Raw genomic sequence first — 13839 nt, 5'->3', positions numbered from 1 at the left:
AATCTTTAAGAGAGAATCTTTTTTACTAACCTAAGAAAAAAGTTAATAAAATGTATTCAATATATTACACGTACAAAAACGTATGTCATTTCAAAAATACTACTTGTCCCGCCAAAAGCAAGCCCTCATCCGGCTATGTTGAGGGAAATATTAAAAAAACGTATGGCTCCTGGAATGCGACGATGAAAAAAAACTGAAAAATTGCTTGGTCATTAAGGCGCAAACAGGCTTTGTCACTAAGGGGTTAACATGCCAGCTGCAAGATGTATGTGCATGTAGCAGAGCTGTATGAGCTGTGTGTATGTACTAGAGTTGTGTGCGCTGTGTGCGTGCAGCAGTGCTGTGTTTGTGTACAATGCACAATGTGCGTGCGCTATTGTTTGAATGGACACATAGTGCTTCATAGGATGAATGTTCACTTCCATAGACAGCACACCAGCCTGCCAATGACAGACAATGTGCTGCCTTCTTCCTGTCGCTGCAGAACGCCCCATAGCTGTTGTCTGTCGGGAAATCCCTCAGAGAGCTCAGTGTGTAATGTGCCCCCTCCTGCTATACTGCTGCAGGCCTATATAGTGTGAGCAGCACAGGTCACCTTTCCAGCAGTGAAAGGGTTACATCCTGTACTTTCCAGGATGCTCACTCCCAGGTTCACCACAAGGAGGCGCTCACTAGTGTGGCTGCACGTCACTTCCACTAGAAGAGGTATTTGTAAACACGGAAGTGCGGCGACAACAACAAAGCTGCTGCTGTCACTGGCAGGTAAATTAGGGGAGACGGCAGCGCTGGGGGGAACTGTACAGCCGTCACCGCCTAACCTCTCTCTGTCTCCTTACAGCTGCCAGGTCCCAGTGTCCGCCATGTCCCAGCAGCGCGGTGTCAATGGGCTCCGGTTCAACCAAGATCAGAGTGAGTGGCCCATATGAATCGTCCATTACTGTTACATGTGATGATGTTTATGAGTGGCCATGAGGGTCCCCAGGGGGCAGTAACCACCCTAAACAGGGTGTATGCGAATACTTAGACACTATGTATACAGTATCTGTAATAGAGCCGTAGACGGGGCACAATGTTGGTAATAACAGCCTATCTGCTGCCAGTAGAACGAAAGGTTCCGCTGACCGCTATATAATGTGTGCGGGCGGCTTTATATCTACGAGTTCCCCCACTGTGATGTCAGAAAAGATCTCTGCAGGCAGACCTTTATTATGGAGATTTCCACTGCACCCGTGGAATTTTTTTGGACTTGCCTAGGATGTCTGAGATTCCATATCAAAATCCACAGTTAGACCTGCAGGTTCCGGTGTGGAATTCCGTAGCTGCGGATTTGGCTGCATCCTGCGGCGTAATTCCCTCACGTGTGAAAAGCTCCCAAGGAACCAACGACGCTCCTAGAAAAAACCAAAGGTTCACCTCCCAATGCCACCAGGAGCTCCTCATCCCTCCATGGTTCCGCAACAACTGCCACCCTCTCCACAGTGCTCCTTCGCCGCACACCACAAGCACTGACAGGGGGAACAAATGAGGACACACAAACCACAGGGCTACAGACAGCAGACATAAAGGGATGGCCAAAAATATGGAAGTACGAAATGCATAGAGTTTTAACCATGCACAGTCTCCGTATTAGCTCAGCATTCCCTGCTAGGAAGTGAACACTACGTCACTAGTGATGTAGCGTACATTGGTATTAGTGTATCTTGACACCACCGGAAGCTAGCAGTGTGACAGGAGGAACGCCCCCGTCATACCCCTAGCTCCTGATAGGGCTAAGGCACAAAGGTGTGAGGCTGACGTACAGTTGCTTTTTTGCCTTAGATTATTACCTGTTAATGCTACCATGTTTGCAAAGTAACATGGCAGCATTAATATGTAATAATGGAAAGCAAAGATGACAAGTAACCGTCAGCGTAAGGCAGCAGTGCAGGCAGACATGGATGGAGACACAGCAGCGTCTCACCCAAAGTCCCGGCCGGCATTTCTGCCATCCATGCCAACTCGCTGACGGCATGACAGCTCCCTCCCTGCTGTTATGTCTGCAGCTGTATCGGCCAGCGGATGTGTGCTGTGTGCCGGGTGGCTATTCAGAGCTCCATTGCGGCCGCGGCCTGTGAGCTCCATGCCAGGCGCCGGCTGCAAGTTCCCTGCCGGCCGCCACCACCCCTGCTGAATGCTGGCTATGAAGTACGATTTGGCTGCCGTAATTCCTTGTCACCTCCGTGCTGCTGCAACGCTTCAGCACACAGTAGCCTTCCGATTTGTGGCCCACCGCCGGGGAAGTTACTTGGAGCTCTGCCTGCACCCACAGTGGCCGCTCACTCCCTTTCCTAGCTCCGTTTACTGCCCTTCTAGGACCTTGTGAGCAAGAAGGTGCACAGCCAATCAGCTACAGGGGGTGTCACCCCCTGTCAATCTTCACTCCACCAGCTATTGCTGGTGGCGTCAAGATACACTAATACCGCGATTCTGGGGCTTCGAATGCAGAGATGCAAAAAAAGCTAAATTATTTTTTAAAAGGGGGGATTTATTGCGCAAAAGTCCACCCCACCCCAAAACAAACAAACAAACAAACAAAAACTATAACTACAATTGTGATACTACCAAATACCTCTGTATGTATTACATTTATAAGAATAGAGAGAGCGATATTTGTACCAACCCACAGAAAATTTAACGCAACATTTTTACTGCATGGTGAACGTTGTGAATAGAAAACATCAGTTCTGCCGTTTTTTCCCCTCCCTTTTCTACAAAAAAAGATTAATACAAGTTTTGCAATACATGATATGTAGCTCAAAATGGTACCAATAAAAACTACAGCTTGCCACACAAAAAACAAGTCCTCATATGGCCATCTTAATGGAAGTATAAGAGGTGGAGGTGAAAATCCTAAAACTCATTGCACCATTATAGAGGTTGTCCAGTTGTAAACAACTGATGGCCTATTCTTAGGACAGGCCATCAATAGTAGATTGGTGGCTGCCTACCACCTGGGAACCCCATTAATGAAGTGTTCGCTGGGCCAGTGTAAGCATGCATTGAGCTGATTTTGGCAAGAAGCAGACAGCTCTGTTCTCACTGCAGTGGCCAGGCTTCGTATTACAGGCACAGTTTACATTTACTTCAATAGGAACATTGACTGTAATACCAGGCCTGGCCACTGCAGTGTGAACGGAGTCATCTGCTTCCTGCAGAAATCAGCTCAGTATACAAGCACGCCAGCTCAGTGAACAGCTCATCAGCAGGGTTCCAAAGCAGCAGACCCCCGAGGATCTACTATTGATGGCTTATCCTGAGAATAGGCCACCAATGCTTTACAACTAGACAACCCCTTTAAAGGGAACTTGCTAGTTCCCCGCAATACATAAACTAAGTTATGTATTTTGTATACTTGCCGACTCCCACTATCCAGCACTGGCACACAGCACTAAAATCTTTTCAGGGTTCATATAGCAAGCAATGAAGAGAGCGGGAGGGGCACAATGCAGGGGTGAGCGCTGCTGCCCCTAGTTACAGCGCTCCGCGGGGGCCTGGGCACTGGGATCCTCATGGATCACAACTTGATATGGCACTCTGACATGTCAAACGCTTATGAAAAAAAGTGCAACTACTCTTTATACTTGTGAACTCTTCATGCTGGGAGGGGGCTGTTCTTGGACGACGGGTATGTGATATGTTTTCTCTTTCTTGGCTCAGGCTGCTTCTGTTGTGCGATGGAGACCGGAGTGAGAATCTTTAACATTGAGCCTCTGATGGAGAAAGGACACCTGGGTATGTAAAGCAGACTGTGTGAGGTCAGGGCTTTATGTTGTGGTTGTACGCCTCTTAACCCTTTACAATCCAATTTTGGATTCAGGCCTCATGTCCACAGGGAAAATCAGGCCCGCTACGGATTCTCCATGGAGAATCCGTAGCAGGTTCCTCCTGCCCCGCGGACATGAGCGCTGAAAATAAGAATAACTTACCCGCAGCGGACCGGGCAGATCTTCTCCTCTTCGCTGCTGGATCTTCTTTCTGCGGCCGGTGGATGTGCTCGGCACGTCGGCGGCGTGCCGCGCGCATGCGCCAGGCACATCCACCGGGCCGAAGAAAGAAGATCTGGCCGTAAAGAAGAGAAGATCTGCCCGGTCCGCTGCGGGTAAGTTATTCTGATTTTAGGCCTCCCGCGGATCCGGACAGCTTCCATAGGCTTCAATAGAAACCTGCAGGAGCCGTCCCCGCGGGAGACTCGCACGAAAATGGAGCAGGTCAGGTTTTTTTTCATGCTCCTTTTTTTTAAATTCACTTTTATTGACCATCCGCGGGTATTTATCTACCCGCGGGTGGTCAATGCATCCCTATGGGGTGCGGATCCGCGGGCAGGAGAAGAGTTAAAATCCACTGCGGTTTTTAATTCTTCTTTTCCCCGTGGACATGAGGCCTCAGGGTTTCCTACGGGGCTTTCTCTTTCTGCCATTATACAATGGCGCCATCTGCTGGCTAGAGCCAGTACTGCAGTGTGGGATATGCTGGAGAGGCCCCCGACAAAAGAGTGTCCAGTAATCTACAGTAAGAATACCCTGCCGGACGTCTTCCGACATCGGAGCTGTACAGCCTTCAATCAGAATGTCTTTAGACGTCAGACAGTGGATTGGAAAGGGTTAATATATTAGATACCTCTTATTCCAGCAAGTTTCAGATAAAACGATGTACTGTTCAGTCGCCATGGCAGCCTGGGGCCTTCTGAAGGTCCCTAGTACTGCCATACCTGAATGCCTATCGAGCCATACCTGTACCGTGGCTTGGTAGAATGCCTGTCAGATTGCGGTACAATGTAATACTATGGTATTGCATTATATTGCATGAGCGACTAAACGATCGCAAGTTCAAGTTTCCTGTGGGGACTGAAAAAAAATTTAAGGATGAGTAAAAAAAAAAACAACAAACTTTTAGTAATTCTTAGAAAAAAATAATAGGATGTAAAAGTGAATCGCTGTGTCTGGGAGCTAGTGCACTGAGCTCCCGCCCCTCTCCGTGACCCTTGCCACTGTTTGCAAAGTGAGGGGGCGGGGCGGACCTTAGCTCTGCAACCATCCCTACCCTTCCATTGCAAGCAGTGGCGAGGGGCGGGGAGAGGGGGTGGGAGCTCAGTGCACTAGCTCCCGGCCAGGCCCGCCTCCTGCCCTTGCAGAGAGGGACAGCGTATATTGGCCAGGCGTGAAAACCCAGCCAATATACGCCTATCTGAATAAGCCCTTAAAACAAGACTCTCCCAAAGATGGTGAAATTGAGTTTTTTGTTTTTTTTTTTACAAATTTCACTCCACTTAGAAGTATTTTAGTAAATTATAGGGCACATTAAATAGTACCATTGAAAAATACAACTTGTCGCGCAAAAAAAAACAAGCCCTCAGACCGCACACCTGGACGAAAAAATAAGGAATTGTCTCAGGACCCTATGAATATGTTTTATTAGGACACATGGAGGTCTTATGGGAGGGTCCTCCTGTTTTAGAACCCCTCTCTATGGGCCCGGTTGAAGAGTTGCTGTGAGGGACCCAGTGTATCCATTTATTACATGGACAGATATTTATTTGAATGGCCGCCATGTAGCGCTACGTTTCCCTTGTGGTGGCCACTGCCGCAGAAATGTATGCATAGACAAGACGTCGGCCAGCGATAACCGCACGTTGTCCGGAGCGAGGGAAGCCATAGTGTTTTATTTCAATGCTAATGGTTGAAAGTCCTAGCGTGATGAACCAGAAGACCCTTCAGTTCCAGTAATGACCAATATTCTCTTTTTCTGCCCAGACGTGGAGCAGGTGGGCAGCGTCGGGCAGGTTGAAATGCTGCACAGATGTAATCTGCTGGCACTGGTGGGTGGTGGGAGTAATCCCAAATTCTCAGATATCTCAGGTCAGTACTTCTTACTCTGGTTACCTCTCGGGGTCCTGACGTAAGATGAGCTCTTATGTGTCCTTATTCTTGTATAGTGCTGATCTGGGACGACTCGCGGGACGGGAAAGACAAGCTGGTGCTGGAGTTCACGTTTACGAAACCCGTGCTGAGTGTGCGACTGCGAACGGACAAGTGAGTCACAAATCTGGTTTTTAGTTATTGCTTTAATAGTTGTAAAAAAAAATATTAATTTCTGTGCTGAACAGTTGTACCTCTGCACGGACGGTGGTGACATATGGAGGTACAGGGGCTCGTATATTAGGGAGCTGTATGATATGCTGTTCCCTATTATCTCCTTATTTGCATAATGCACAGATGTCCAACACAAGGCCCGCGGGCCAAATCCGGCTTGCGACTCATTTTCTGGCATGAACTAACTATATGCATTACATTTTTTAGGATTGTCATCGTAGTGAAAAACCGGATTTATGTCTACTCCTTTCCAGATAACCCAACTAAACTCTTTGAGTTTGATACAAGAGACAACCCTAAAGGTAATGGCTTCCTATTACGTATCCTAGAAGCCCGTTTCCCCCAGCTGTAATAGACTTACATTGTAGTGTCCATATTAGAACTGCAAGAGCAATAGTTCCAGCAAGGCGATGGGGTTCTGTAGAACGATAATCACAGTTGAAGGGTCACAGTGTTGTCTGAGTGCTTCTCCGCCTTCCTTTTAGCAGTTGACGGAGGGGGGGGGGCTCTCAGGACTTGGGCTGCGATTGGTCAAAACTAGTGGCGTGTCACTATATCAGAAGTTTTGTGAAAGTTTGGATACCCTTTAAAGCACTTTAATGGTCCGTAAAGTATCTGCCCGTCATCATAAGCATCAGACCCTATGTGCCCCAGCGCTGCATGTGATGTGATCACCAACCTCTACTATGACAGACGGGACAGATTTGATATCCAGAATGAGACCTTCGGATCATTGGAGTTGCCTATTAGCTTCTGCTGCAGATGCAATACATGGTACAATTCATAACCAGTCTGCTTCTTCCAGCACATGGCTTCGTCTTTGAAGTTAATGAAGAACAATATGAATAATTACGGCTTCATACGAACGCTTTTGCATGTACAATACGCAGAAAATTTAACCTGCTGATTTCAATGCAAACCAGAAACCAGCTCCTCTGCAATCACTCCCACGCAAGGACTGGCTGGAAACCAGAACAGATGCACAGGAAAAGGGAGTAGGTCCAGCGTAGGGTAAAACTCTTTCTCTTTATTGAAAAATTCTAAGAGACGTAGAGGAACAAAAAGCATGTGCCGGCTTACATGTTGGCTATGATTAGGGGAAACTTGCTTGCCTGAAACGTGCAAGACAGCCGGTGCTTCTTGTTCCTCTATGTCTGTCTGGATTTTTCGAAAAAAAGTTTTCATCCTACAGTGGACCTACTCCCTTTTCCTGTTAATTTCAATAGCTTCATTCACATTTCTGTATTTTGTGCATGCCTTACAGTTGAACAGAAAAAAAAAATAGAGCAGGCTCTATTTTTCTGCGTATTTGCGTACCAAAGGTCTCCATAGAAGTCAATAAGGGGTGCGCAAATGCGTGCGCAATACACAAGGAGATGCGTGAAACACTGCGTAACTCCGCCGCAATAAGAACACATCTAGAATTAGTGCATCTTTGCTTGCCGCACGTAAAGGAACATGCCTTGCGTGCGCAAAAATACAGTAAAATATGCCGATGCATGCGCAAAAAACCATTGTTCATTCCGCAAACACACAGCGCTCAGGCACGCAAATAGACATAAGTCTGTGTGAAGCCAGCCTAAGACGATGTAGTGTTCAGATCTCTGAATGTGAGCGTGGCACTAGCGCTCGCTCCTCTAGTGAGGGGAGTAATGGATACGACGTGTCTTCTTCATAGCTGTGTGACATTACTGATGCGGGCTTTAGTATTTGCGCCTTTTATAGTGTTTAGTTTCAGGTTTATGCTGTAATTTCTCATTTAAGCCACTTTCACCCAAACCTATTATGGGTGCCTTTTTGCACCCGTATTACAGATAATTGTCCCAGTCTAAATGAGAGTGGCCTTCCTGACACGTTCTACTCTGTTCTGGTGCTCTTCTCTCTTCCCAGGCCTGTGCGATCTCTGCCCCAGCATGGAGAAACAGTTGTTAATCTTTCCAGGCCACAAATGTGGCAGCTTACAGCTGGTGGTAAGTCTACTTCTAACTACGGGCATCTTTCAATAGCATGATATTACATATCTAAGGACTTGTTCTGCTTCCAGGATCTGTGTAATGCCAAGCCCAGTAGCTCATCCGCCCCATTCACGATAAACGCCCATCAAAGTGAACTAGGCTGCTTAGCAGTCAATCAGCAGGGCACCCTGGTGGCTTCAGCCTCACGTAAAGGAACCCTAATACGACTATTTGACACCCAGACTCGGGAGCAGCTAGTGGAACTACGGCGTGGTACAGACCCAGCCACACTCTACTGGTAAGTGTGGTACGACCTCTTTAGGATGGTAAGTATGGATGACATTAGGGTAGGTGAGTGAGGAATATCGCAGTTCTCTTCAGTTGCGGTCATGGATTTAAGCTTTGTACTTGCTTTGTACTTCTTGGATATGTCAAGTTGTGTTATGCTGATATTGGCTTAGGCTTGTGGAAGATATCCATTACTAGTAGTATACTATAAGTAAAGCAGCAATATAATTACAGTAATGGTGCCCTATTAACATTTAAATTTCCTCTCGCCCCAGTATCAATTTCAGCCACGACAGCTCCTTTCTGTGTAGCTCCAGTGATAAAGGAACGGTGCACATCTTTGCTCTGAAGGACACCAAGCTGAATCGTCGTTCTGCGTATGTTATGTGCCAATGTCTATAAATATATGTAAATGCTGTATATACATGGTGCAAAATGCTGTTATCTAGATATACAGAGGTATGCAAAAAAATTGCATCACATGCTCCATTCAGTGTTGGATACTGAAAACCGTAAGGAAGGCTTCACATCTGCGTTGGGGATTCCACTTTCCTGCTTCATTCGGGGAGCAGGAAAGGGAATCTCTGTAGCCAAACAGTTCCATTATCAGGAACCCCCACTGACTAGGGCAGTCCAATCATGCATAGAGCTGATATGTGCAGGCAGCAGACAGCTCCGTTCTCACTGCAGTGGCCTGGCTTGGTATTGCAGGCGAAGCTTCCATTGAAATGAATGAGAATTTGGTCTGTAATAGCTGTCTGCACATATCAGCTCAGTGCACAAGTGTGCTGGCCTCAGACAACAGCGGTTCAGCGGGGATTAGTCTTGGGCGACAAATCCCTGCCTATCTACTACTGATGGCCTATCCTGAGGATAAGCTATTAATGGTTTACAATTGGACAACCGCTTTAAGGGTATGTGCATACTTGCATTTGTTATTTTCGGTCAGACGTCAGTAGCTTTTTGGTGTTATTTGTTGGAGTACTGCATCCGGCACAAGAGAAAACCCGAGACCCCCATAAATACCTGATGAACCTTTATCATAACTTCATGAAGAAAAAATGGATTGTGACTGATCAGCTCAATGGAGATCGTGACACCAGTGTGAACAGACTTTAGTTGGTCCAATCAGAAATTATAAATGCAAATATGCTGTTTAAAACTTTCAAGGCTTTCAGAAATCTTTTGAGATCTCATAGGGACATGTCAGGAGTTTGGATCGATGGGCTCTCAGTTTCATGCAGCGCCTTTTCTTTCGCTATTTTGAGCCGGATCTGCGATGGAACCTCCGGAGGTCGATGTGAAACCGGCTTAAGCTAGCTGCAAAAAAACCACCATGAACTGTTGTAAATAATAGAGGGGTAAAAAAGTTTTAAAATCTGCAGCCACGTGGTTCTCCCTGTCTTTGTTTAGGAACCAGTACCACCTGACCGCTGCAGCCAATCAGAGGCATTGAGGTACAGTTCTCCTGGTCTTATGGGTCTCAGCATCCGAGTGGTGGTACCAGGAGAACGGTACCTAACTGCTGTGGCCTCTGATTGGCTCTGTGGATCAGGTGGTAATAGCTCCTAAACTGGGACTGGATCCCTGGGGAGAGGAAGGGTAAGTATCATTGCTCTTGTTGTTGTAACACATTAGTAAAAAAAAAAATCTGCCAATAACTAGACAACCCCTTTAACTCTTTCCAATCCACTGTCTGACGTCTGAAGACATTCTGATTAAAGGCTGTACAGCTCCGATGTCAGAAGACGTCCGGCAGGGTATTCTTACTGTATATTACTGTCCGCTCTGTTGTTGAGAGCCTCTCCAGCATGTCCCATACTGCAGGACTGGCTCTAGCCAGCAGATGGCGCCATTATAGAATGACAGAAAGAGAAAGTCCCCTAGGAAACCCTAAATCCAAAATTGGATTGCAAAGGGTTAAGGCTGCCCTTTCATACACCAGTCTTGATATGAACCCTGCTGGAGGGAGATGTGCTTAATGTATTAAGAGGCACATGCTGCTTATTACATATGGAGCATCTCAGCCAGGCCATGCACCAAAATAAAGAGATGCACATCAGTTTCTGGCGTCAATTAAAGTAATTAACACAAGAGAGAACAGTATATGGGTGCAAATGGATCTGGATAAGTTGGGGTTTTGGGAAGAAAAGTGGTAAATGAGGTGTAACACAGATAAATGTAAAGTTATGCACATGGGCAGAGGAAATGCATGTCATCATTACACACTAAATGGGAAACACTTACATGGAAAAGGACTTGGGGAGTTTAGTTAACTGTAAGCTTAACTGGAGCAGCCAGTGTCAGGCAGCTGCTGCCAAGGCAAATAGGATCATGGGGTGCATCAGAAGAGGTCTAGGGGCACATGATGAGAACATTGTTCTTCCTCTTTACAAATCACTGTCAGAGCACACATGGAATATTGTGGACAGTTTTGGGCACCGGTACTCAAGAAGGATATCTCAGAGCTTGAGCGGGTACAAAGGCGGGCAACTAAAGTAATAAATGGAATGGGCGGACTACAATACCCAGAGAGGTTATCAAAACTGGGGTTATTTAGTTAAGAAACAAGACAGCTGTGGGGCGACCTAATAACTATGTATAATATATCGGGGCAATATAGAGATCTCTCCCATCATCTGCTTATACCCAGGACTGTGACAAGGGGGCGCCCTCCACGTCTAGAGGAAAGAAGGTTTCTGCACAGACATAGAAGGGGGTTCTTTACTATAAGAGCAGTGAGACTGTGGAACTCTCTGCCTGAGGATGTAGTGATGGTGAACTCCATAAAAGCGTACAAGGGTCCTGGACGCCTGGAGTGATACAATATTACATGTTATATCATTGATTGCTTCAGAAGGGTTGGTGATCCCGGGATTATTCTGATTGCCAGATTGGAGTTGGTAAGAAATCTTTCATCTGGATCAACAGTGGGGGGTAATAGACTGAGCTGGATAGACATGTCTTTATTCAGCCAAAAATACTATGTTAATTATAGTAAATCTGTCGGGCCGGGTGCAACCGCACATGCATGGGAACTGTGCTTGCAGTACCATTCCAGCCCACTGCACAATGTACAGAGCTGTGTATTACCAGCACAAAGCAGCTCTGTGCACTAGTGCAGTGGTCCTGGCAAACAGCTGAGCAGCAAACCCCTGCCAGTCTGCTACTGCTTACCTTTCATGAGGATAGGACATCAATGAAAAAGTCATGAAAAACCACTTTAAGGGCACGTCCACAAGTACCTGAAATGGTGCAGATCAGAAAAAATCCACACCAAAATCTGGTGTAGATTTTGGCATGGATCCACAGCAGAATTCGGACAACTTCTGTTGCAGATTTTCCAATGCGGAAATTCTATACCGTTTCTGGTATGTGTGACCGTGTACCCTAAGATTCATGGGTTGTGGTAGTCAACATGCATTGTATGAAACTTCATTACCAGATCGGTTTGGGCCAGCTGCCATCAGACGTGCCGCACTAGTTCAGGTTTGTTGGCCTGCGGTGATTTACACACACAATCATTCATAAGTTTACCGTTTTTAATGATTTTGATTCAGGTTGGCACGGGTTGGTAAAGTTGGCCCCATGATCGGTCAGTACGTGGATTCACAGTGGAGTTTGGCCAGTTTCACGGTGCCCGCAGAGTCCGCCTGTATCTGTGCTTTTGGCAAGAACACTTCTAAGAATGTCAATTCTGTAATAGGTGAGTGACGCCGCTGTAGCCGCCTGCCTCCCGCTGTGCAGCAGATCTAACCACCGTTCTCTTCCTCAGCCGTCTGTGTGGATGGAACGTTTCATAAGTACGTCTTCACTCCGGAAGGGAACTGTAACCGCGAGGCCTTTGATGTATATCTGGACATTTGTGATGATGACATTTTTTGAGCTGAAGGGACTGTCGCTACATGCTGAAGAAAGAGCAGCTCGGCGGTCCATGGACTACGTGGGAGGCGAATGCTGCGTTTATACAGTATTATTGTACATAGGTTGTAATTGACTGTATGTATCCATCTTAAAGATCTTACATTAGGAATAAAGTGAAGTAGATCTAAGGGAAATGGTAAATCTTATTTGCATCAGTCATTCATAGGTTTTCATACATTAGATCACTGCAGCGTCCCGTAGGGTGACCCCAGACACAAGTAGTACGTTGAGGAGCTGGGAGGATAAGACAGTTGCTTACCATGCTCCCTCCTGGAGGGACACACGTGGCCTCGGCCAGGGCAGCTCTGGGCCTCTTCCGGGCACCCCTAGGTGAGGGATACCTAGTAGTAAAGTTGCGAACAGGCATAGGGATTGTCACGGGTGATGCCCCCGCTCCGTTACCCACTGGAAAGACCATCGGCGGTAAATAAAGGAGACGCAGACTTGTGTAACGTACCTCAGGTCCCTGGGAACGGTCAGGGCCTGGCAAAACTTTACTTAGAATAAACACTGGAGAGGAAGGCACAAATTACACAAATTTGAGGTGAAGGAAGCCAAACAATAGGATAGTACCTCTACACGGTGATCCCTGACACGGGACGGACGTGTAGGAAACAGTAGAATTTAAGTACCTCTACGCGGTGATCCCAGGCATAGGTCGGCCACGTAGGAACAGTAGTAGGGGAGTACCTCTAAATGGGGATTTTGGCCTTGACTCACCATCAACACGCTCTGTCTCTTTTGGGGCTCACTCTCTCACGGTCACTAGCATACAGGTGATCAGGAACCGCTCTTCCTCCATTTTTCACCACATGGGAAGTGAAGCTACCCCCATGTGGCAGGCACTCTTTCTCAGGAACCCAGAAGAATCGAACCTCTCCTCGCTCACACACTCATATTTATATACTCACTCCTACCACATGACAGGACATAAATGATACTTTGCAAGCATCTCCCAGGCTCATGCAACACTTAACCTCTCACTTGCTGCCGCTGTGCAATACACATAATAAATTTGCACAGCGCACCAACACAAGACATGACAGGTATGAAATTATGGAGGGGGCCAGAAATTGATGTACTGGGCCACTACACTATCGCTAGTAATTACTGATCCCGCAGGCCTCCAGTATTAAGCCCTGGTACACAGAGGTTGGACTTCCAAGGTCTTGGTTGTGTCTCTTCCCCTCCTCTGTGGACCAATATGGTGATGCCCTCTTTGATGTGCTTTCTAGGCCGGTTTCACACAAGCGTATGTGTATTTGCACCAAGTCCTTGTGCACTGGGTCGTGCGTATTTGTACGCGCTAATTATGTTGTTAGCCGTTTAGACATTCACGATCCTCGGCAACCCTAAAGATGTGCTCCCTCCATGTTTTTCGGTTTTGCACTGCCTCTTTCAGTTGTGTGATACCCATGCCAGTATCAGCTTTGACAGTATCCGCCATCGTGTCCTTTAGCGGCCGGGTCTTCTTTTGCCACTGATCTGTCCAAGCATTGTGGATTTTTCTAGTGACTCTGCTCGCATTACATGGCCAAAATACG

General features: G+C 46.8%; 1 protein-coding gene across 1 annotated transcript; it reads left to right on the top strand.

Moving 5' to 3' along the window:
* Positions 1-636: 636 nt before the first annotated feature.
* Positions 637-12429, top strand: WDR45 (WD repeat domain 45). The gene is made up of 11 exons (XM_066580600.1): positions 637-762; positions 839-909; positions 3697-3771; positions 5790-5894; positions 5972-6068; positions 6336-6430; positions 8019-8098; positions 8173-8381; positions 8647-8748; positions 11932-12077; positions 12147-12429. The coding sequence occupies exons 2-11, from the start codon at positions 861-863 to the stop codon at positions 12254-12256; spliced, it is 1068 nt and encodes a 355-aa protein (XP_066436697.1). The 5' UTR covers positions 637-762; positions 839-860; the 3' UTR covers positions 12257-12429.
* The last annotated feature ends 1410 nt before the right edge of the window (positions 12430-13839 follow it).

This window comes from Eleutherodactylus coqui, chromosome 10, assembly GCF_035609145.1.
Source record: "Eleutherodactylus coqui strain aEleCoq1 chromosome 10, aEleCoq1.hap1, whole genome shotgun sequence".
NCBI classification, from domain to species: Eukaryota; Metazoa; Chordata; class Amphibia; order Anura; family Eleutherodactylidae; genus Eleutherodactylus; species Eleutherodactylus coqui.
The sequence above is the reverse complement of the archived record's forward strand: the minus strand, read 5'-3'. Positions and strand labels throughout refer to the sequence as shown.

What these genes read in the sequence shown, in the direction of transcription:
- WDR45 (XM_066580600.1), top strand. Translation starts at nt 861, where the DNA reads ATGTCCCAGCAGCGCGGTGTCAATGGGCTCCGGTTCAACCAAGATCAG. An exon ending in GTGCGACTGCGAACGGACAA is followed by an intron (nt 6,069 to 6,335) that starts GTGAGTCACAAA and finishes TACATTTTTTAG; the next exon opens with GATTGTCATCGTAGTGAAAA. An exon ending in AAGCTGAATCGTCGTTCTGC is followed by an intron (nt 8,749 to 11,931) that starts GTATGTTATGTG and finishes ATTTTGATTCAG; the next exon opens with GTTGGCACGGGTTGGTAAAG.